This window comes from Macaca fascicularis, chromosome X (assembly GCF_037993035.2).
Source record: "Macaca fascicularis isolate 582-1 chromosome X, T2T-MFA8v1.1".
NCBI classification, from domain to species: Eukaryota; Metazoa; Chordata; class Mammalia; order Primates; family Cercopithecidae; genus Macaca; species Macaca fascicularis.
The window spans coordinates 1,905,777-1,928,378 of NC_088395.1; the positions used below are offsets into that span (position 1 = coordinate 1,905,777).

Here is a 22,602-nt window from a genome sequence, read left to right on the forward strand (position 1 = left end):
ATCAAGCAGAAATGAAACGTGGCTCAGGTGAACGCCTGTCATCAATATTCATTTTCCATAATCAAACCGCTGAAGCAAAGGAGGAGAACAGGAAAAGAAAAGCAGTGGGGGTTGAATTGTATGTCTCAAAAAAACTAGGGGGAACTGGCTGGGCGCGGTGGCTCACGCCTGTCATCCCAGCACTTTGGGAGGCCGAGGCGGGTGGATCACGAGTTCAGGAGATGGAGACCATCCTGGCCAACATGGTGAACCCCCATCTCTACTAAAAATACAAAAATTAGCCGGGCGTGGCGACACGTCCCTGTAGTCCCAGCTACTCAGGAGGCTGAGGCAGGAGAATCGCTTGAACCCAGGAGGCGGAGGTTGCAGTGAGCCGAGATCACACCACTGCACTCCAGCCTGGGCAACAGAGCAAGACTCCGTCTCAAAAAACTAAACTAAACTAAAGTAAACGAAAATAAACAAATAAAAAATGGTAGAGCCGGCTCTGAGCTGGCTTGGGTCTCAAGGCCTTTGCCTCTGAAGTTCCTTGATCTGCTTTGCAATCTGTATTACTTTCCTGGCACATTGTTTAAACAAGACACATACAGAGGGACAACCAAGGGAGGACACAGGGCGATGATGACATCTGCAAGCCCAGGAGCACAGACTGGATGGTTCAAAGTCACAGAAATTCCTCCAGTGAATGGATGGCTTCTGGAGACCAGAAGTCTGAAATTCAGGAGGGGACACGGCCGTGCTCTCTCTGGACGGTCTTCTAGGGGAGGATCCTTCCTGCCTCTCCCAGCTCCCGGGGGCTCTAGGTGTCGCTGGGCTTGTGGCCGCAGCACTCCAGTCTCTGCCTCTATCTCCACGTGGCCTTCTCCTCTGTGTCTGTGTCTCCTCTTCTATGTCTTACAAGGGCACCTGCCATTGCATTTACGGCCCTTCTTATATGTAGAATGGGGTCAGAATAGTTAACATTACGTGTTAACTTGACTGGATCATGGGGCGCCTAGATCTTTGATTGAATGTTACTCTAGGGTATCTGTGAGGGTGGAGGGGACGGTCCTTCCTGCCTCTCCCAGCCCCTGGGGGCTCCAGACATCCCTGGGTTTGTGACTGCATCACTCCAGTTTCTGCCTCCATCTCCATGTGGCCTTCTCTGTATCTCTGCCTCCAAATTTTACTTTTTTTTTTTTTTTTTTTTGAGACAGAGTTTCACTCTTGTTGCCCAGGCTGGAGTGCAGTGGTGTGGTCTCAGGTCACCACAACCTCAACCTTCTGGATTCAAGCAATTCTCCTGCCTCAGCCTCCCGAGTAGCTGGGATTACAGGCGCGCACCACCACGCGCAGCTAATTTTTTGTATTTTTTAGTAGAGACGGGGTTTCATAAAATTGGTCAGGCTGGTCTCGAACTCCTGACCTCAGGTGATGCGCCCACCTTGGCCTCCCAAAGTGCTGGGATGACAGGCGTGAGCCACCGCGGCCGGCCATTTTCTACTTCTTGTAAGGCCACCCATCATCTTGGATTAAGGTCCATCCTAATGATCTCATGTTCACTTAATTCCATCTACAATGACCCTATTTCTAAATTAGGTCCCAGTTATAGTATGTGGAGTTAGGATGTGGACATAACTGTTCAGATAAGAGTTAATGGCAGTCAGGTGCAGTGGCTCATGCCTATAATCCCAGCATTTGGGAGGCCAAGGCAGGCAGATCACTTGAGGTCAGGAGTTTGATTCCAGCCTGGCCAACATGGTGAAGCCCCGTTTCTACTAAAAACACAAAAATCAGCTGGGTGTGGTGGTGCGTGCCTGTGATCCCAGCTACTCAGGAGGCTGAGGTGGGAGAATCATTGGAACCCGGGAGGCAGAGGTTGCGGGGAGCCGAGATGGCACCACTGCACTCCAGCCTGGGCAACAGAGAGAGACTTGTCTCTTTCCAAAAATAAAATAAAATAAGAGTGAATGGCCTAGGAGCAATACCATCACAGTTTTTCTTTAATATCTAAGTGTTTTTATAGGAATGAAAACTCTCTTGCTAATTGCACTTGGTGATATATGCTTCCTCAGCTTTCTTAGGTGATAATGAGGCTCAATTCTTATCAACTCTGCATGAATCTGCTTTGTAGCATCTAAATTGTTTAGGAAGTAGCTGTCATTTCTGTTGGGTGGGGTTGTTGTGGATGTGATCTGCTTATCTTCATTATTTAAAATAGAGATCACGGCCGGGCATGGTGGCTCACGCCTGTAATCCACGCACTTTGGGAGGCCGACACGGGAGGCTCCTGAGGTCAGGAGTTCGAGACCAGCCTGGCCAACGTAGCGAAATCCTGTCTCTACTAAAAATACAAAAATTAACCGGACGTGGTGGTGCGCGCCTGTAGTCCCAACTACTTTGGAGGCTGAGGCAGGAGAATCACTTGAACCCGGGAGGCGGAGGTTGCAGTGAGCCGAGATCGCACCACTGCACTCCAGCCTGGGGGACAGAGTGAGACTCCATCTCAAGAAAACATGGATAAATAAAACAGAGATTGCTCTGATAAACAGTATGAACCCCAAAGCGCGCTCTCCGAGTAACAGACGGGCGGCTCCGCCAGTGCTGTGTGAGGAAGGGGTATATGACAGACGGGCGGCTCCGCCAGTGCTGTACGAGGAAGGGGTATGTGCTCCTGCGTGTCTTCGGTGAGCAGCAACACCTGCCAAGGAGGTCACATTTCCCAGGTTCTCCATCCCATGCCTTGCCTTGCTCAGTGAGTCACGTCTGCAGCAAGTGCTGCTGGCTGTGCCAAGACTCCTCGTTCCCTCCTCCCTTCTGCCAGGCCCTCCTGTACGGCAGGCACCACACACAGAAGTGGAGCCCCGAGTGGGCGTCACAGAAGCCTGGCCCCCAACGTGCCCAGCCCAGCCTGAGGCCTGGGGTTAGGGCAGCCGGTCACGGCAGGGCTGTTCTTGCCAGTGGGTTCCAGGCCAATCCTTCAGCATGGAGCCCGAGGCGGGAGGGCTACACGGTCCTACAGAGAGTCCTGAGCTGAGAAGAAGCCTGAGAAACACGCATTTCTTCCTCTGGGTGCTGTCACGCATAGGTGTGAACACAGGAAACGCCCCAGCCAGCACACACACCTCACCTGTGCACACTGGCATGCACACAACTCACCTGTGCACACGGGCACTCATGCACCTTACCTGTACACACAGGCATGCACACCTCACCTGTGCACACCGGCACACAGCTCACTTGTGCACACAGACCTTACCTGTGTACACGGGCACACACACACCTTACTTGTGCACACCGGCACACACTCACCTCACCTGTGTACATGGGCGCACACACCTCACCTGTGCACACGGGCATGAACGCACCTCACCTGTGCATATTGGTACATACCTCACCTGTGCACAGGGGTACACACACCTGACCTGTACACACAGGCATGCACACCTCACCTGTGCACACCGGCACACAGCTCACTTGTGCACACAGACCTTACCTGTGTACACGGGCACACACACACCTTACTTGTGCACACCGGCACACACTCACCTCACCTGTGTACATGGGCGCACACACCTCACCTGTGCACACGGGCATGAACGCACCTCACCTGTGCATATTGGTACATACCTCACCTGTGCACAGGGGTACACACACCTGACCTGTACACACAGGCATGCACACCTCACCTGTGCACACCGGCACACAGCTCACTTGTGCACACAGACCTTACCTGTGTACACGGGCACACACACACCTTACTTGTGCACACCGGCACACACTCACCTCACCTGTGTACATGGGCGCACACACCTCACCTGTGCACACGGGCATGAACGCACCTCACCTGTGCATATTGGTACATACCTCACCTGTGCACAGGGGTACACACACCTCATCTGTGCACAAGAGCACACACACTTCACCTGTACACACGGGCATGCGCACCTCACCTGTACACAGGAGTACACACACCTGACCTGTACACACGGGCATGCACACCTCACCTGTGCACATGGGCACGCACACCTCACCTGTACACACGGGCATGCGCACCTCACCTGTACACAGGAGTACACACACCTCACCTGTACACACGGGCATGCACACCTCACCTGTGCACAGGAGTACACACACCTGACCTGTACACACGGGCATGCGCACCTCACCTGTACACAGGAGTACACACACCTGACCTGTACACACGGGCATGCACTCCTCACCTGTACACAGGAGTACACACACCTGACCTGTACACACGGGCATGCACACCTCACCTGTGCACATGGGCACGCACACCTCACCTGTACACACGGGCATGCGCACCTCACCTGTACACAGGAGTACACACACCTGACCTGTACACACGGGCACACACACTTCACCTGTGCACACGGGCACACACACCTCACCTGTACACACGGGCATGCACACCTCACCTGTGCACACGGGGTACACAACCCTGACCTGTACACACGGGCATGCACTCCTCACCTGTACACAGGAGTACACACACCTGACCTGTACACACGGGCATGCACACCTCACCTGTGCACACGGGCACGCACACCTCACCTGTACACACGGGCATGCACACCTCACCTGTGCACACGGGGTACACAACCCTGACCTGTACACACGGGCATGCACTCCTCACCTGTACACAGGAGTACACACACCTGACCTGTACACACGGGCATGCACACCTCACCTGTGCACACGGGCACGCACACCTCACCTGTGCACACGGGCACACACACCTCACCTGTGCACACGGGCACACACACCTCACCTGTACACACGGGCATGCACACCTCACCTGTACACACGGGCACGCACTTCTCACCTGTGCACACGGGCACGCACACCTGACCTGTACACACGGGCATGCACACCTGACCTGTACACACGGGCATGCACTCCTCACCTGTACACACGGGCACGCACACCTCACCTGTACACACGGGCACGCACACCTCACCTGTGCACATGGGCACGCACACCTGACCTGTACACACGGGCATGCACTCCTCACCTGTACACACGGGCATGCACACCTCACCTGTACACACGGGCACGCACACCTCACCTGTGCACATGGGCATGCACTTCTCACCTGTACACAGGGGTACACACACCTGACCTGTACACACGGGCATGCACACCTCACCTGTAAACAGGGGTACACACACCTGACCTGTACACACAGGCATGCACACCTCACCTGTGCACACGGGCACACGCACATGCCCTTGCTTCTTCAGAGCAGTAGGAAGGAGAAGCAGCCCCTCCTGGCCACAGGCCCTGCTCTCCATGCCACCCTCTCACCTGCCCTTCCCTGCAGAGCCCGGGCCTTCCTCAGCTGCCCAGAGAGGATGAAGTTCTGGCCAGCCACGCTTCTTCCCTCCCACGACCGGCAGGGTTCACACTTTATGCAGGATCCCATCGAGGCCGTCTCCCTCATCCGACACCCTTCAGCAGAGAGGCTCACAGGCGCAAGAGCTCAATCTGACAAAACAGATGGGCCAAGGTATCCTAGGAGGCTCCCACGGCCCTCCCTTCCTTCCATCCTGCCCCTCACTGTGCAGGGAAATGAAAACCGTTAGGAGCCGGCAGGGCCTGTGCCCCTGGGCTCACCTCCTCGCAGTCCTGAGGGCACTCCAGGGCCGGGAGATGGGGAGGGCGCCCACCCTGCTGTACATTCCAGAGGCTGGCCCCAAAATCTGATGCTGGCATGGCCAAGCAGCCAGGTCTTTCCGACCGTGGCATTAACACTTTGTGACCTTCGGGCTGCAGAGAAATTCAAAGGCAAGTCCTACTGTGTGCTCTGACTGTCTCCATCTCCAAATTCCTACATGGAAATCCTCATCCCCAGTGAGATGGTGTTAGGAGGTGAGGCCCTTGGGAGGTGATGAGGTCACGATGGTGGAGACTCAAGAAAGGAATCAGTGCCCTTATAAAAGGGACTCCAGAGAGCTCCTCGCCCCTTCCGCTGCCTGACGACACAGTGAGAAGGGGCCACCTGTGAACCAGGAAGTGGGTTCTCGCCAGACCCTGGCACACTTTGATCTTGGACTTCAGCCTCCAGAACCGTGAAACATAAATGTGTGTTGTTTATAAGCCACCCAGACTATGGAATTTTTTTTTCTTTTTTGAGATGGAGTTTTGCTGTTGTGGCTCAGGCTGGAGTGCAGTGCCGCAATCTCGGCTCACCACAACCTCCGCCTCCCGAGTTCAAGCGATTCTCCTTCCTCAGCCTCCCAAGTAGCTGGGATTACAGGCGCCTGCCACCACGCCTGGCTAATTTTGTATTTTTAGCAGAAACAGGGTTTTACCATGTCGGCCAGGCTGGTCTCCTGACCTCAGGTGATCCACCCGCCTCGGCCTCCCAAACTGCTGGGATTACAGGTGTGAGCCACCGCGCTCGGGCGGGGTTAGGAGAAATTCACAAGAGAGACCTGTTGATGGACAGACAGTACACTGCGTGTCTCAACAGGAGTCCACACCAATGCCGCCTGCAGATGTAGTGCCTGACATTCCCATGGGGGGCACAACGGAAGGTTTAAATATATCTGTTATCCTTTTCTATGTCTGACCTCTGTGTTTCTTGTCCCTTCTAAAAACTAAAATAACAATACAATGGCACATTGCTAAGTCTACCAAGGACAGCAAATGGCTGGGGATGTACGTATCCCAGAGCACTGCGCACAGAGCCCCAGTACACAGCGGACGCAGGGAGCACTGTCCCCTGAGCACTGGGAGCACTGTCCCCAGAGCACCAGTGCTCAGCAGACGCAGGGAGCACTGTCCCCAGAGCACCAGTGTGCAGCAGACGCAGGGAGCACTGTCCCCAGAGCACCAGTGTCCAGCAGACGCAGGGAGCACTGTCCCCAGAGCACCAGTGTGCAGCAGACGCAGGGAGCACTGTCCCCAGAGCACCAGTGTCCAGCAGACGCAGGGAGCACTGTCCCCAGAGCACCAGTGTCCAGCAGACGCAGGGAGCACTGTCCCTAGAGCACCAGTGCACAGCAGACGCAGGGAGCACTGTCCCCAGAGCACCAGTGTCCAGCAGACGCAGGGAGCACTGTCCCTAGAGCACCAGTGTCCAGCAGACGCAGGGAGCACTGTCCCCAGAGCACCAGTGTCCAGCAGACGCAGGGAGCACTGTCCACGCTCCCAGAGCACCAGTGTCCAGCAGACGCAGGGAGCACTGTCCACGCTCCCAGAGCACCAGTGCACAGCAGACGCAGGGAGCACTGTCCACGCTCCCAGAGCACCAGTGCACAGCAGACACAGGGAGCACTGTCCCCAGAGCACCAGTGTCCAGCAGACGCAGGGAGCACTGTCCCTAGAGCACCAGTGTCCAGCAGACGCAGGGAGCACTGTCCCCAGAGCACTATCCCCAGAGCACCAGTGCACAGCGGACGCAGGGAGCACCGTCCCCAGAGCACCAGTGTCCAGCAGACGCAGGGAGCACTGTCCCCAGAGCACCAGTGCACAGCAGACGCAGGGAGCACTGTCCCCAGAGCACTGTCCCCAGAGCACCAGTGCACAGCGGACGCAGGGAGCACTATCCCCAGAGCACCAGTGTCCAGCAGACGCAGGGAGCACTGTCCCCAGAGCACCAGTGTCCAGCAGACGCAGGGCGCACCATGCCCCACAGACAGAGGGAGATGAGTAACTTTTAACCCACCTGGGATGCTGTTATGATTATTCACAGGGTGCACCCACCTGCTCTGAAGGTCGTCCATGTTCAGCTCAGCGACGTAATGGGTGGCGGAGGAGACGGTGACCACCCTCGCACTGTGGCCAGGGGACCCGGACTCTCTCAGCGTATCCAGGAGAAGGTTGGTCAGCAGGAAGTGCCCCAGGTAGTTCAGGCCGAAATGTTCTTCGAATCCATCTCTGGTTTTCCTCTGAGGGACCATCATCACCCCAGCTGGACAAAAGAGAATATCAGAAGGAGTTAGATTGGGGAAGACAGTGGAGCAATCTCACAAACGGACTCCTGGGATGTGCAAATGGCCCAGGACATTGGAGGGTGGGGTGTAGAGCTGGCGGCCATGTCTTCCTCCTGCTTTAGGTGTGGTGGGGAAGATTCTAGAAGATCACTGACGTCCCTTCCTGCCTTCTGTCTCTGCACCTCTGTGCCTTGACTTTAAAAATAACCACAAGCGGGGTGCGGTGGCTCATGCCTGTCATCCCAGCACTTCGGAAGGCCGAGGCGGGTGGATCACCTGAAGTCAGGAGTTCAAGACCATCCTGGCCAACATGGTGAAACCCTGTCTCTACCAAAAAAAATACAAAATTAGCCAAGCATCGTGGCAAGTGCCTGTAATCCCAGCTACTTGAGAGGCCGAGGCAGGAGAATGGCTTGAACCCGGGAGGTGGAGGTTACAGTGAGCAGAGATCATGCCACTGCACTCTAGCCTGGCGACAGAGCGAGACTCTGTCTCAAAAAAAAAATAAAGAAAGAAAAATAATAACCATAATGATAACACAGCAACATACACAAGAGAGTGAGAATCTTCCAAGTCACCAAAGGGGGTCCACTGGACAATTAATTATTCTGGGTGGCCGGATGCAGAGGCTCGTACATGTAATCCCAGTCTTTGGGTAGGTGAGTAGGGCAGATCGCTTGAGGTCAGGAGTCTGAGATCAGCCTGGGCACCGCAGTGAAACCCTACCTTTACCAAAAATAAAAAAAATTAGCTGGGTGTGGTGGTGTGTGCCTGGAGTCCCAGCAACTTGGGGAGGCTGAGGCGGGAGGACTGCTTGAGGCCAAAAGGCGGAGGTTGCAGTGAGCTGAGATAGTGCCATTGCACCCCAGCCTGGGCAACAGAGATCCTGTCTCCCTTCCTGGGCCCCCCACAAAAGAATTCTGGACAAGAATAGCTGCTATGGCACCCCCTCTTCACTGAGTGTCCCACAAACAAATTGCTCAGATGTCCTTTGAGAAATGCTGACCTCAGTATAAACATGGCCTGTCCTCACCCCTAGACCACAGGGCAGCCCTGTCGGTCACGATTCTATAAACATCATCATCACTGCAGGTTCTGTGCTTGACACGTTCTATCTCCCAGGCACAGAACACCCCCACCCTGTCAGGCCAAGCCCAGCTGAGTGCCTGCTCCCAAGTCCTTGCTGTGGGGGCCTGACCTCAAACGTCACTTGTCCCAGAAACACACACGAACTATATCACCTTGTACTTAGAGCAGACCAGCTCGCTTGGGTATTAATGCCAATGTGTATATGTATTTATACGTACATGGATAATGTAGATGTGTATACACAGGCATGTTATATATGTACCTGGAATTCTGTGTGTATCTACACGTAAACTGTACATGCAAATACAGGCACATATATTCATATACATATATATGCATATGTATTTGTGTATGTGTTTATATAGGTATACACTTGGGTATATAACTGCATATATGCACAATTCAAAGATATATACATATAGAGTTGTTAGCATATACATATATGTGTTCACGTCTTTACATGCAGATGTGAATTTTCAAATGCCTATAAATTTGTGCACATTTTATTTTACATACGTTGTATGCACATGTGCATATGAGCTTGCATGTGTCCACATTTATTCCCATGTGTATACAGGTACATACACATTTACATCTTTGCATGTGTATCTGCATATAGTGTATGTATATATTACATGCTTCTATTTGGAGTTGTATGATCGCAAGTATTTGCATATGCTCATATACCTACATACACACGTTTGTCATTATTTGTACACTGGAACGTCTACATGTATTGCGTGGATGAACATGCACGTTGATTGATCTGTGGAATCCCAGTTTTTGCATTTGTGAACACATTTGCATTTGCAAATGCATTTGAGGTGTATGATTAATATACACACACACAAATCCATTTGCATACGGACACGTGTTTGTGTTCAAAGATGTATTTCAATATGGAGCTATATTGATATTTGTAGATCTGTTTCTCTATTTGTATATCTATGTGTTTGCATCTGCATGTGTACATATTTTTCTATGCATAGGCATTTGTATATGTGCTTGTGTTTGTGTGTATTTTACATGGTGCTATCTTTACATATATGTAGGTCTAGTATTTCTCTAAGTATTTGTATATGTACATCTGCATAGTGTACATCTTCTACGCATATACATTTGTATATGTGCTTGTGTTTGTGTATTTCATATGGAGCTATCTATACATATATGCAGGTCTAGTATTTCTCTATGTGTTTGTATATGTAGAGGTGTATCTCCAGGTGTATGCATTTTTTGAGGTGTATGCATTTTTTGAGGTATATGCATTTGTGTATGTGCTTGCTTTTGTGTGTATTGTAATATCCGTACGAATTTGTGCCTCTGTACATGGACCCATTTCCCTATGAATTCTCTGATGTGTGTGCATTTGTGTACATGCCTGTGTTTGTGCACACAATCTTTCCAGTTGTATTTTACGAACACTTAAAACCAAAGCTGGCTCCTCCCAGACTCAGCATTCCCAAGAACCAAGCAGGAGCCACGTGGCCTTATCCACCCAACTTTGGAAGACCTACCGAGCTGCCACCGCTGCCCCATTCTAGGAATTACAAGACAGTTAATGAGGACAGCCGAGATTCAAGAGAGGGAGCAGGGACTCCAGCTCCCAGAGAGACGAGTGTGAAAAGAATTTGCAGGCCTGTTTTACAGCCTCTGGAACCCGCCTTTCAAAACTTTGGATGCACGGTCCGCACTGGATGCTCCATGGCACGGAAGGCCCACGACAGACGCAGCAGGGGGTCCCACGGCTTTACACGTCCCTGGCCCCAGTGGAGGCTGGACAACTGTGAGGTCCTTGAGGAAAAACCAACGTCTGATTCTGGCTGTAGCCTCCACAGTGCAAGTATAGCGCTTTGGGTACAGCGAGGGGAAAATAAAAAATAAACGTGGATGGAAGTGGATTGCTGCTTTGGGGAGGTGAAGCCAGCTGGACTTCCTGGGTCCAGTGGGGACTTGGAGAACTTTTCTGTCCAGCTAAAGGATTGTAAATGCACCAATCAGCGCTCTGTAAAATGGACCAATCAGCGCTCTGTAAAATGGACCAATCAGCGCTCTGTAAAATGGACCAATCAGCGCTCTGTAAAATGGACCAATCAGCGGGATGTGGGCGGCGTCAAATAAGGGAATACAAGACGACCACCCCAACCGGCAGCGGCAACCCAGGTCGCCTGCCACGGCCTGGAAGCTTTGTTCTTTCCCTCTTCACAATAAATCCTGCTGCTGCTCCGTCTTTGGGTCCGCACTACCTTTATGAGCCGTAGCACTCACGGTGAAGGTCTGCGGCCTCACTCCTGAAGTCAGCCAGACCGAGAGCCCACGAGGAGGAATAAATTCTGGACCTGCTTTCACAGAGCACGGTGGCAGGGGAGGGGGAGCGCCGTGCCATTCCGGGCCTGTGGCCCGCCGAAATTCTCGGAGAAATGAGCAGACAGTTCAGGTGCCGTCCTTGCTTCTCACCTGCACACACCTTCCAGCCAGACGCAGGGCTTCTCCCCTCCTACGTGAATATCTAGCTCTCAAAAAAAAAAAAAAAAAAAAAAAAAAAACAACTTCCAGCATGTGGAGAACTTATTCCCTGAGCTTCTGCCTGTAAAACATCAGGTGTATAAACCAACCGGGAGGGGTCCGGTATCAATCAATCACAAGACACACGTGGTATTAAACATTCGACACTCCTAGAGTCCTCAAAGCCCATCTAACAAAACACCTCTGAGAAGCATGTCAGAGCTCACCTTAGGAGATATCCAGAAAAAAAGCCCGGCCCGGTGGGTCATGCCTGTGATCCTCCCAGCACTTTCGGAGGGCAAAGCAGGCAGATCACTTGAGGTCAGGAGTTCGAGACCAGCTTGGCCAACATGGTGAAACCCTGTCTCTACTAAAAATACAAAAAAAAAAAACTAGCCGGGCACGATGGCGGGCGCCTGTAATCCCAGCTACTCGGGAGGCTGAGGCAGGAGAATCACTTGAACCTGGGAGGCAGAGGTTGCAGTGAGCCGAGATCACACCAATGCACTCCAGCCTGGGCGACCGAATGAGACTCTGTCTCAAAAACAAACAAACAAAAACCAACAACAAAAAAAACAAAAACACCAGAATAGGTTGCTGTGGGTGGACGGGAAGCTTTGCATTTTGATGAACTATAAACATCTTTCACGATGCCATTTTCCTCATATTTTATTTGATGTGAAGGATCTGGAGACACACAGCTCAATCTGTGCCTGAAGTGTCATAAATTCCCAGCTTAGGAGAGACGAGCTCATCGTGAACACCTGGCTTATGCATGCCTCATTTTGAAAGGCAGCTTCGGGGGGCTATAAAGCAGGCCTGAAAATTCTTTTGACAGTCGTCTCTTTGGGAGCTGGAGTGTATGCCCCCTCCCTTGAATCTCGGTCATGCTCATTAACTTTCTTGTTAATTCTTTCGTAGACTGCCACAGTGGTGTAAACACTGTATGACTTCCAAAGTTGGGTCAATAAGGTCACGTGCCCCCTGCTTGGTTCTTGGGAATGCTGAGTCTGGGAGGAGCCAGCTTTGGTTTAAGAAGCCTGAGCACCTTCAGCCTGACACGCTGGAGAGGACACAGGTACCTGTTCTTGTTGGCCCTCCCAGCTGAGCCCAGGTGACAGGCTGTACCAGCTTCCTACCACCAGAGAAAGCCATCCTGGACATCCAACCTGGTCAAGCCTTCAGATAAAGTCAGCCCCAGCTGCAGCCTCACAGGACACCCCCAGGCAGAGCTGCCCACATTCCGGTGCCCCCCAAAAAAGTGAATTAGTACAAGCTGTATAGAAAACAGCATGGAGGTTCCTCAAAGAACTAAAAGCAGATCATTCGCTCGATCCAGCAATCCCACTCCAGAGCATCTACCCAAAGGAAAAGAAGTCCTTATATCAAAAAGACGCCTGCAGGCCAGGCATGATGGCTCACGCCTGTTATCCCAGCACTTTGGGAGGCCGAGGCGGGCGGATCGCCTGAGGTCAGGAGTTCCAGACCAGTCTGGGCAACATGGCAAAGCTCATCTCTACTAAAAATACAAAAATTAGCCAGGTGTGGTGGCACGTACCTGTAATCCCAGCTGCTTGGAAGGTTGAGGTAGGAGAATTGCTTGAACCTGGGAGGCGGAGGTTGCAGTGAGCCGAGATCGCACCACTGCACTCCAGCCTGGGTGACAGAGTAAGACTCTATCTCAAAAATAAATAAATTAATTAAACAATCAAACAAAACAAAACAAAACAAAAAACCATGCCTGCACCTGTCTCTTTCTTGCGGCACAACTCACAATTGCAAACAAACGGAATCAACCTAAGTACCATGGAGTACTGGATAAAGAAAATGGAATGGAATACTGCTGAGCCGTCAAAAAGAACGGAATCGTGTCTTTGACAGTGACTTGGATAGAACTGGAGGTTCTTATCCTACATGGAGTCGCTCCAGAACAGAAAAGCAAATACCACACGTTCTCCCTGATAAGTGGGCGCTAAGCTCTGGGTATGCTTCTGGCATGGAAGGGGCATACGGAATAGAGGAATACACATTAGAGCCTGAGGGTGAGGCGGTGAGTGAACCTGTCACCCAGCAAACGGCCATGGTACCCAACAGGTGGTTTTTCATCCCCTGCCTGCCTCCCTCCCCCTACTTTCTAGCAGCCAAAAGTTTCTGCTCTTCCCATCTTTGTGTCCATGAGAACCCGCTGTGTACGTTCCAGGTATAAGTCAGAACATGCAGCGTTTGCTTTTCTGTTTCTGTGCTCGTTCTCAGGATCATGGCTTGCAGCTCTGAGCAAATTCTTGGTGACAACAGCATTGCTGGGGAAGGGATCCTTCCCAAGAGCAGAGGGGACAGTGCTGCTGTGCAGGCAGGTGATGACCTGTGCCCCAGAGGGATCCGAGCCGTGCGAGGGGCTCGCCTGGCGGGTAAGCTGTGTGCGCGCATTCCTTGCACCGTGGGGAACGCACCAGGCACGCGCAGGGGCCCTGGATGCTGGTAATTCATCATTAGTGAGCTGCTGAGAGTAATATTACATTTATTTCTATTTTATTATTACTATTACTTTTTTTTTTTTTTTTTTTTTTGAGGTAGACTCTTGCTCTGTCGCCCAGACTGGAGTGCAATGGTGTGATCTCGGCTCACTGCAACCTCCGCCTCCTGGGTTCAAGTCATTCTCCTGCCACAGCCAAGTACTTGTGATTACAGGTGCCTGCCCTGATGTGCAGCTACCTTTTGTAGTTTTAGTAGAGACAGGGTTTCACCATGTTGGCCAGGCTGCTCTTGAACTTCTAACCTCAAGTGATCCTCCCGCCTCGGCCTCCCAAAGTGCTGGAACTACGGGTGTGAGCCACTGCACCCAGCCCGACTATTATTATTATTTTGGAGACAGAGTCTCGCTCTGTCAACCAGGCTGGAGTGCAGTGCATCCGTATTTTATTTTTTATGTCATTTTTTTGAGACAGAGTCTCAATCTGTCACCCAGGCTGGAGTGCAATGGGTTGATCTTGGCTCACTGCAACCTCTGCCTCCTGGGTTCAAGTGATTCTCCTGCCTCAGCCTCCCAAGTAGCTGGGATTACAGGTGTGCACCACAAAGCCCAGCTAATTTTTTTTTTTTTTTTTTTTTTTTTTTTTTTAGTAGAGAAGGGGTTTTGTCATGCTGACCAGTCTGGTCTCGAACTCCTGATCCCTAGTGATCCGCCTGCCTCGGCCTCCCAAAGTGCTGGAATTGCAGGTGTGAGCCACCGCGCCCAGCCCCGCACCCATATTTTAAACCACAGTGTCCTGGAGACGTTTCTAGGCAGCACACCCACCTCAAACACTGATATTTACAGAACACAAGCCTGACAGATGCTGAAGGACACATTGTTTTGTTGTTGAGTTCTTTGCCAACGGCTTTAGGTATTAATTTTCCTCTTCCTATGTAAGCAGAGTGGTGCCAGGTAGAGAGATTGGATGGGTGCCTGAGATGCCTGTTAGGAGAGGCCATTATCGTGGCCCAGGAAGAGACAATGGTGCCCCAGAGGAGGGATAGATGGAAGTCAGAAATGCAGAATTGAGTATCTGTTAGACAATCGATGGCAAATTCAAATGCGTGTAGGCTTTTGTATGTGTTTTAAATTTTCCATCATCATATTTTTTTGGCATCAATAAAATTCTATTTATTTATTTTTGTCAAGTAATTTTTTTCTTTTAAATCAAAGAAATGTAGAAAAAAGGTGCACAGGGCTGGGCACGGTGACTCACACCTGTAATCCCAGCACTCTGGGAGGCCGAGGCAGGCGGATCACCTGAGGTCAAGAGTTTCAGACCAGCCTGGCCAACTTGGTGAAATCCCGTCTCTACTAAAAATACAAAATAAAAAAAACTGCTGGGCGTGGTGGCAGGCACCTGTAATCTCAGCTACTTGGGAGGCTGAGACAGGAGAATTGCTGGAACCTGGGAGGTAGAGGTTGCAGCGAGCCGAGATCATGCCACTGCACTCCAACCCCAGCTGACAACAGCGAAACTCCGTCTCAAAAACCATAAAGGTGCAGAGACCATGAGGGAAATCGCAATGGAACCATACAAAGTGGGCACTCTCCCGTGTCACGGAACTGCCTCCCGCATCTGCACCCATAAACCTTCTTTTGACCCAAAATTAATTATCACATTCCCCATTCCCCTAAGGTAACTATGATTCCAATTTCTATTACCATAGATTTAATTTGCCTGTTTTTTCCAGGAGGCGGAGGTTGCAGTGAGAAGAGGTTGTGCCACTGCACTCCAGCCTGGACGACAGAGCAAGGCTCTGTCTCAAAAAAATAAAAAAAAAATAATAAAATAAATAAAATAATAATTTGCCTGTTTTTTAAAATTTTTATTATTTTATTTTTTGAATACAGAGTCTCGCTCTGCCGCTAGGCTGGAGTGCAGTGGCACCATCTCAGCTCACTGCAGCCTCCGCCTCCTGGGTTCCAGCGATTCTCCTGCCTCAACCTCCTGAGTAGCTGGGAGGACAGGCACCTGCCTCCACGCCTGGTTAATTTTTGTATTTTTAGTAGAGATGGGATTTCACTGCGTTGGCCAGGATGGTCTTGAACTCCTGACCTCGTGATCCATCCACATCGGCCTCCCAAAGTGCTGGGATGACAGGCGTGAGCCACCGTGCCTGGCCTGTTTCTTAAAATTTCAACAGTTGTTTTTGAAACCAGTGGTTTTTGGCTACATGGATACATTCTTTTGTGGTGACTTCTGAGATTCTGGTGCACAAGCTTTAATCATCAGTGAATATACTGAGGTTTCACTGTGATTTTTCTAGGAATAAAAAAACCCCGTGGCCACATCAGTGTATCGGGTGCCATCCACATTATGAGCATCCACAGAATCTGTCTCTTCACCAATTGAAAGGTGGAGAATACACAATAAAACTATCATTCATTGATCGGCCAATTGAAAGCTGGAGAATACACAATAAAACTATCATTCATTGATCGGCCAATTGAAAGCTGGAGAATACACAATAAAACTATCATTCATTGATCGGCCAATTGAAAGGTGGAAAATACACAATAAAACTATCATTCATTGATCGGCCAATTGAAAGGTGGAAAATACACAATAAAATTATCATTAATTGATCTGCCAATTCAAAAGTGGAAAATACACAATAAAATTATCGCTCATTGATCTGCCAATTCAAAGCTGGAGAATACACAATAAAACTATCATTCATTGATCGGCCAATTGAAAGGTGGAAAATACACAATAAAACTATCATTCATTGATCGGCCAATTGAAAGGTGGAAAATACACAATAAAATTATCGCTCATTAATCTGCCAATTCAAAGCTGGAGAATACACAATAAAACTATCATTCATTGATCAGCCAATTGAAAAGTGGAAAATACACAATAAAATTATCGATCATTAATCTGCCAATTCAAAGGTGGAAAATACACAATAAAATTATCGCTCATTAATCTGCCAATTCAAAGGTGGAAAATACACAATAAAATTATCGCTCATTGATCTGCCAATTCAAAGGTGGAAAATACACAATAAAATTATCGCTCATTGATCTGCCAATTCAAAGGTGGAAAATACACAATAAAATTATCGCTCATTGATCTGCCAATTCAAAGGTGGAAAATACACAATAAAATTATCGTTCATTGATCTGCCAATTCAAAGGTGGAAAATACACAATAAAATTATCGTTGATTGATCTGCCAGTTCAAAGGTGGAAAATACACAATAAAATTATCGCTCATTGATCTGACAATTCAAAGGTGGAAAATACACAATAAAATTATTTTCACTGATCTGCCAATTGAAAGGTGGAAAATAAACTGTACAATTATCGTTCATTGATCTGCCAACTGAAAGGTGGAAAATGAACAATGAAACCATCATTCATTGGTCCGTGCCCCCAATGTCATTTTACTGAGGAGTGGACGCTCAGGGTCACAATCACATGTTGTGCCTCAAGCAGTGAACGCAGGTGAGGTGTGTCCTGAACAGGGGAGGAGAAGGGAGAGTTCTCTGCTTGGAGAAGAAAGGAGAGTGGTGGGGATGAAAGGGCAGTCAGAGAGAGAGAGAGAGAGAGAGAAGAGGAGAGAGAGAGGGAGGGCAAAGAAGAGAGGAAGTGAGAAGGAGAGGGGGAAGAGAGAGAGAGATGGAGAGGGAACAGGGAGAGAGAGGGAGGGCAAACGAGAGGGAGAGAGGAGGAGAGGGAGGACTAGAGGGGGAGACAGAGAGAGACAGAGAAAGAGAAAGACAGGGAGAGAAGGAAGGCAAGGGAGAGAGGAGGAGAGATGGGGGAAGAAGGAGAAAGAGAGTAGGGGGAGAGAGAGGAAGAGAAAGGAGATAGAGAAGGAGAAGAGGGAGGGTGTGAGAGAGGGAAACAGAAAGGGAGAGAGAGAGAAGAAAGAGGGGAGGGAGAGAAGAAGGGAGAAGGAGGGAGGGAGAGAGGAAGAAAGGCAGAGAGACAGAAGAGGGGAGAAAGAGGGAGAGAGGGAGGGACAGAGAGAGGGAGAGAGAGAGGGAGAGAGGGAGAGAGAGAGGGAGAGAGGGAGGGACAGAGAGAGGGAGAGAGAGGGAGGGACAAAGAGAGGGAGGGACAAAGAGAGGGAGAGAAAGGGAGGGAGAGAGAGGGAGAAAAGGAGAGGTGAGAAAGAGGGAGAAAGGGAGGGAGAGAGAGAAGAAAGAGAGGAGAGAGAAGAAGTGAGAGAGGGAGGGAGAGAGAGAAGAAAGAGAGGAGAGAGAAGAAGTGAGAGAGGGAGGGAGAGAGAGAAGAAAGAGAGGAGAGAGAAGAAGTGAGAGAGGGAGGGAGAGAGAGAGGGATAAAGGGAGAGAGAGGAGAGAGAAGGGGAGAGAGAGAGGGAGGGAGAAGAGAGATCAAGAGCAAAATAGAAGAGGGTACAGGGGTGGGTTGAGGAGAGAGACAGAGAGAAAAAGCAAAAGGGAGAGGAAAACCCAGACAGTGAAGAGGTAGAGAAAGAGAGAATGACAGAGAGACAGGGGGAGAAGGAGGAGAGAGAGACAGAGAGTTACAGAGAGACAGAGAGTTACAGAGAGACAGAGACAGAGAGAGAGGAGAAAAGCATTTGAGTAACTGAAAAACCACTGCTTCTCAACCCACTTCCTAGAATCTCGGGAGCGCCGTGGGAAGGATGGAGCCAGTCCAGGGAGGCGATGGGACGGACGCCCTGGACATGCAGCCTTCTCTGGCAGGGAACAGCCTCCAACAGCCTGCCACCGAGTCACAGCAGACCACATCCCATGCTGCCGCCAACACCAACACTAGAATAACATCCAAATGCCACGTGCTCACAGGAGGCGCCACCGGGAGAGGCAGAGGAAGCCACTACAGAACAGAAAGCTACTCCATCCATCCACAAGAGAGCAGCTCTGGAAGAGAAGCAAACGGAAGGCACGCAGAACAACTGGTCTACACCTATGCAGACTCCAGGATCCGCTGACGATTGCATGAGCCGTGAGGCGACACTTTCCGTCTTCCCAGGAGGGAGACCAGATGACTGCGGAGCCCAATTCACACAGAAAATGCCAGGTGCCCACAAAGACAGGAGATGGCTGCTCAGGTGTCTGCCCACCAGAAAGTGGGTCCTCAGTGAGGGCCGCTTCCATTGCACCTCAGTCTGCTGTTGATACAAAACTGCACACCTGGGCCCCCCCCGAATGAATCTTCCTTACCTTTCATGGGTCTTCTAGGTGCCCTGTGCCCATTTGCTCATTTCAATGAACTCATTGGAATTCATTCATTCATTCGATTTCATTCACTCGATTTCATTCATTCACTCACTTGCATCATTTGAATTCATTCATTCCTTTGAATTCATTCATTCATTCCTTTGAATTCATTCCTTTGCATTCATTCGTTCCTTTCAATTCATTTGTTCATTCATTTGAATTCATTCACTCATTGGAATTCATTCATTCCTTTGAATGTATTCATTCTGTCATTTGAATTCATTCATACCTTTGAATTCATTTGTTCCTCTGAATTCATTTGTTCATTCATTTGAATTCATTTGCTCATTTGAATTCATTCATTCATTCCTTTGCATTTATTCATTCAGTCCTTTGAATTCATTCATACCTTTGAATTCATTTGTTCCTTTGAATTCATTTGTTCATTCATTTGAATTCATTCATTCAAATTCACTCATATGAAATCATTGATTCATTCCTTTGAATTTTTTCATTCCTTTGAATTAATTCATTCCTTTGAATTCTCTGGTTCCTTTGAATTGATTTGTTCCTTTCAATTCATTTGTTCAATTCATTTGTTCATTTATTTGGATTCATTCATTCATCAGAATTCATTCATTTGAATTCATTTGTTCATTCCTTTGAATTCATTCATCATTTGCCTTCAGTCATTCCTCTGAATTCATTCATTCATTTGAATTATTTCAGTCCTTCAAATTCATTCATTCATTCAAATGGGTAAATGAACTGTACCAAAAACCAGAGTCTGTAGGTCTCTGGCCAGGCAAAAATCATTGTTATTTTTCAGGGTCACCCTGTACCATGGACGTATTTCTTTAGTGGTAGGGAAAATAACGCTTAGTAATTCTTTATCTCAGAAAGAAATTCATCCATTACAGTTATGGGAAGATGTCTGACAAGGATAAATCTATAAATCCACTGCAGTTGTTAAAAATCTGTCAATTTTCACACATGGGGATGGGAAGCTACATAAATACAATTTTACAGTGAATAAACTATACATACTGGCTCTGCAGGAGGTCTGTTATTGATTTATTCTTGTGCTTGATAAATCATCACGTTGCCCCTGGGCTTCCCCCAGCAGCCAGACAGAGGCAGTCGGGTTCTATTTTCAACCCACTAGAAAATGAAAAAACATTCTACGTCTGAAGTATTTTATGTTTGCGAAACCTTGATTGCTGTGTCTAAGAATAAAAAAAGAAAAGCACAAAGTGTAGCTCCTTCTTGCCTTGGAAGTCACCCTTGTTGAGCTCAGCTGGGGCTGTTTTCCATGAGACTTGAGGCATGGGACTGACTAAGAGGAGTTCTGGAGGGAAGGTTCTGGGGAAACAGTTTAGGGCAGCAGTCCCCAACCTTTTTGGCACCAGGGACCACTTTTGTGAAAGACAATTTTCTGAACAGAGGTGGTGGAGGTGGGGTTGGGGGATGGTTTTGGGATGATTCAGGTGCATGACATTTATTGTACATTTTATTTGTATTATTATTACATTGTACTATATAATGAAATAATTCTGTAAGTCACCATCATATAGAATCACTGGGAGCCCTGAGCTTGTTTTCCTGTGACTAGACAGTCCCATCTGGGGGTGATGGGAGACAGTGACAGATCATCAGGAATTAGATTCTCATAAGGAGCATGCAACCTAGATCCCTCACATGCGCAGATCATCAGGCATTAGATTTTTATAAGGAGTGCACAACCTACATCCCTCTCATGCAGTTTACAGTAGGGTTTGCGCTCCTATGAGAATCTAATGCTGTTACCGATCTGACAGGAGGTAGAGCTCAGGAGAGCCACCGCCTGGGCAACCTCTTGAACGATGTACAACAAAAAGATAAAAGGAAGAAAGTGCAAAGTATTATTTCAAGCCATCACCTTGTAACAAATGGATTCTCAGGATCATCTCCTGGAAATGCGGTTCTGAGCAGCACAGGCTGGGGCATTCCAGGGAGGCGTGGGACATGGGATGCAATCTTCTCTGTACTTTACACGACTGTGCTGTCACACTGCAAGAGCTGTGTTTTGTAAGGCAGGACACTGCACACAATGATTATCGACCCAATGTTTTTTTCCTGTGCTACAGTATGATTTCCATGAGGTCAAGAATCTTGTTTATTGTATTTTTCCTGCAAGTGAAGTATGTGACGGGCAGAGTAGGCAGGTATGGCAGGTTAAATAATGCACACCCCAAGATGTCCAGGTCCACATTATCTATCTGGCAGACAGAATCATGACCCCCAAAATGCTCACACTGTAATCCCCATGTGGGAGACAGAATAATGACCCCAAAGATGTCCACGTCCTAATCCCATGTGGTAGACAGAGCAATGGCCCCAAAGATGTCCATATCCTAAATCCCACGTGCAACACAGAGTAACGGCCCCAGAGATGTTCATATGCTAATCCCCATATGGGAGACAGAATAATGGCCCCAAAGATGTCCACATCCTAAATCCCATGTGCAACACAGAGTAACGGCCCCAGAGATGTTCATATGCTAATCCCCATATGGGAGACAGAATAATGGCCCCAAAGATGTCCACATCCTAATCTCATGTGGTAGACAGGATAATGGCCCCAAAGACGCCCACAACCTATTCCCAATTTGGTAGAGTAATAACTGAAAACATGAAAAAAATGTCCATGTCCTCATCTCTGGAACACATGAAAATGTGACTGTCACGGCAAAAAGGCCTTTGCAGATGTGATTCAGTGGAAGATCCTGAGATGAGGCGATGATCTGAGATGATCCTGACGGGCCCCAAATCATCACAACGCTTCTTCTACAAGGCAGGCAGAAGAACAAGAGTAAGTGAAGGAGATTAAAACAAGAGAAGGCAAGATGAGAGAAAGAGAGAGAAGGGAAGAGAGGGAGAGAGAGAGAACAAGAGAGAGAGAGATTCAAAGGTGTCTCACTGCTGGCTTTGTTGTTGTTGTTCTTGTTGTTGTTGTTTTGAGATGGAGTTTCGCTCTTGTCACTCAGGCTGGAGTGCAGTGGCACGATCTCAGCTCACCGCAACCTCCACCTCCCAGGTTCAAGCGATTCCCCTGCCTTAGCCTCCCGAATAGCTGGGATTACTTACAGGCATGCGTCACCACGCCCAGCTAATTTTGTAATTTTAGTAGAGACGGGGTTTCACTATGCTGTCCAGGTTGGTCTCAAACTCCTGACCTCACGTGATCCAACTGCCCCGGCCTCCCAAAGTGCTGAGGTTACAGGCGTGAGCCACTATCATTGTTGGCTTTAAGGTCAGGTGGGAGGCCATGGGTGAAGAAATGCTGACAGTCTTCTAAAAACGGGAGAAGGAAATATTCTCCTGTAGAACCGGTGTCAGCCATGGGCTCAGGAAC

At 49.2% G+C, this 22,602-nt stretch overlaps 1 protein-coding gene across 5 annotated transcripts in view; it reads right to left on the reverse strand.

Moving 5' to 3' along the window:
• The window catches only part of LOC141406861 (polyprenol dehydrogenase-like), a 320,805-nt gene that overhangs the window by 37,996 nt on the left and 260,207 nt on the right, over positions 1-22,602 (reverse strand). For all 5 annotated transcript variants that reach the window (XM_074029269.1, XM_074029271.1, XM_074029272.1 and 2 more), the window contains one exon: positions 7,711-7,918. In XM_074029269.1, coding sequence (XP_073885370.1) covers positions 7,711-7,918 — 208 coding nt within the window. The remainder of the gene's footprint in view (positions 1-7,710; positions 7,919-22,602) is intronic.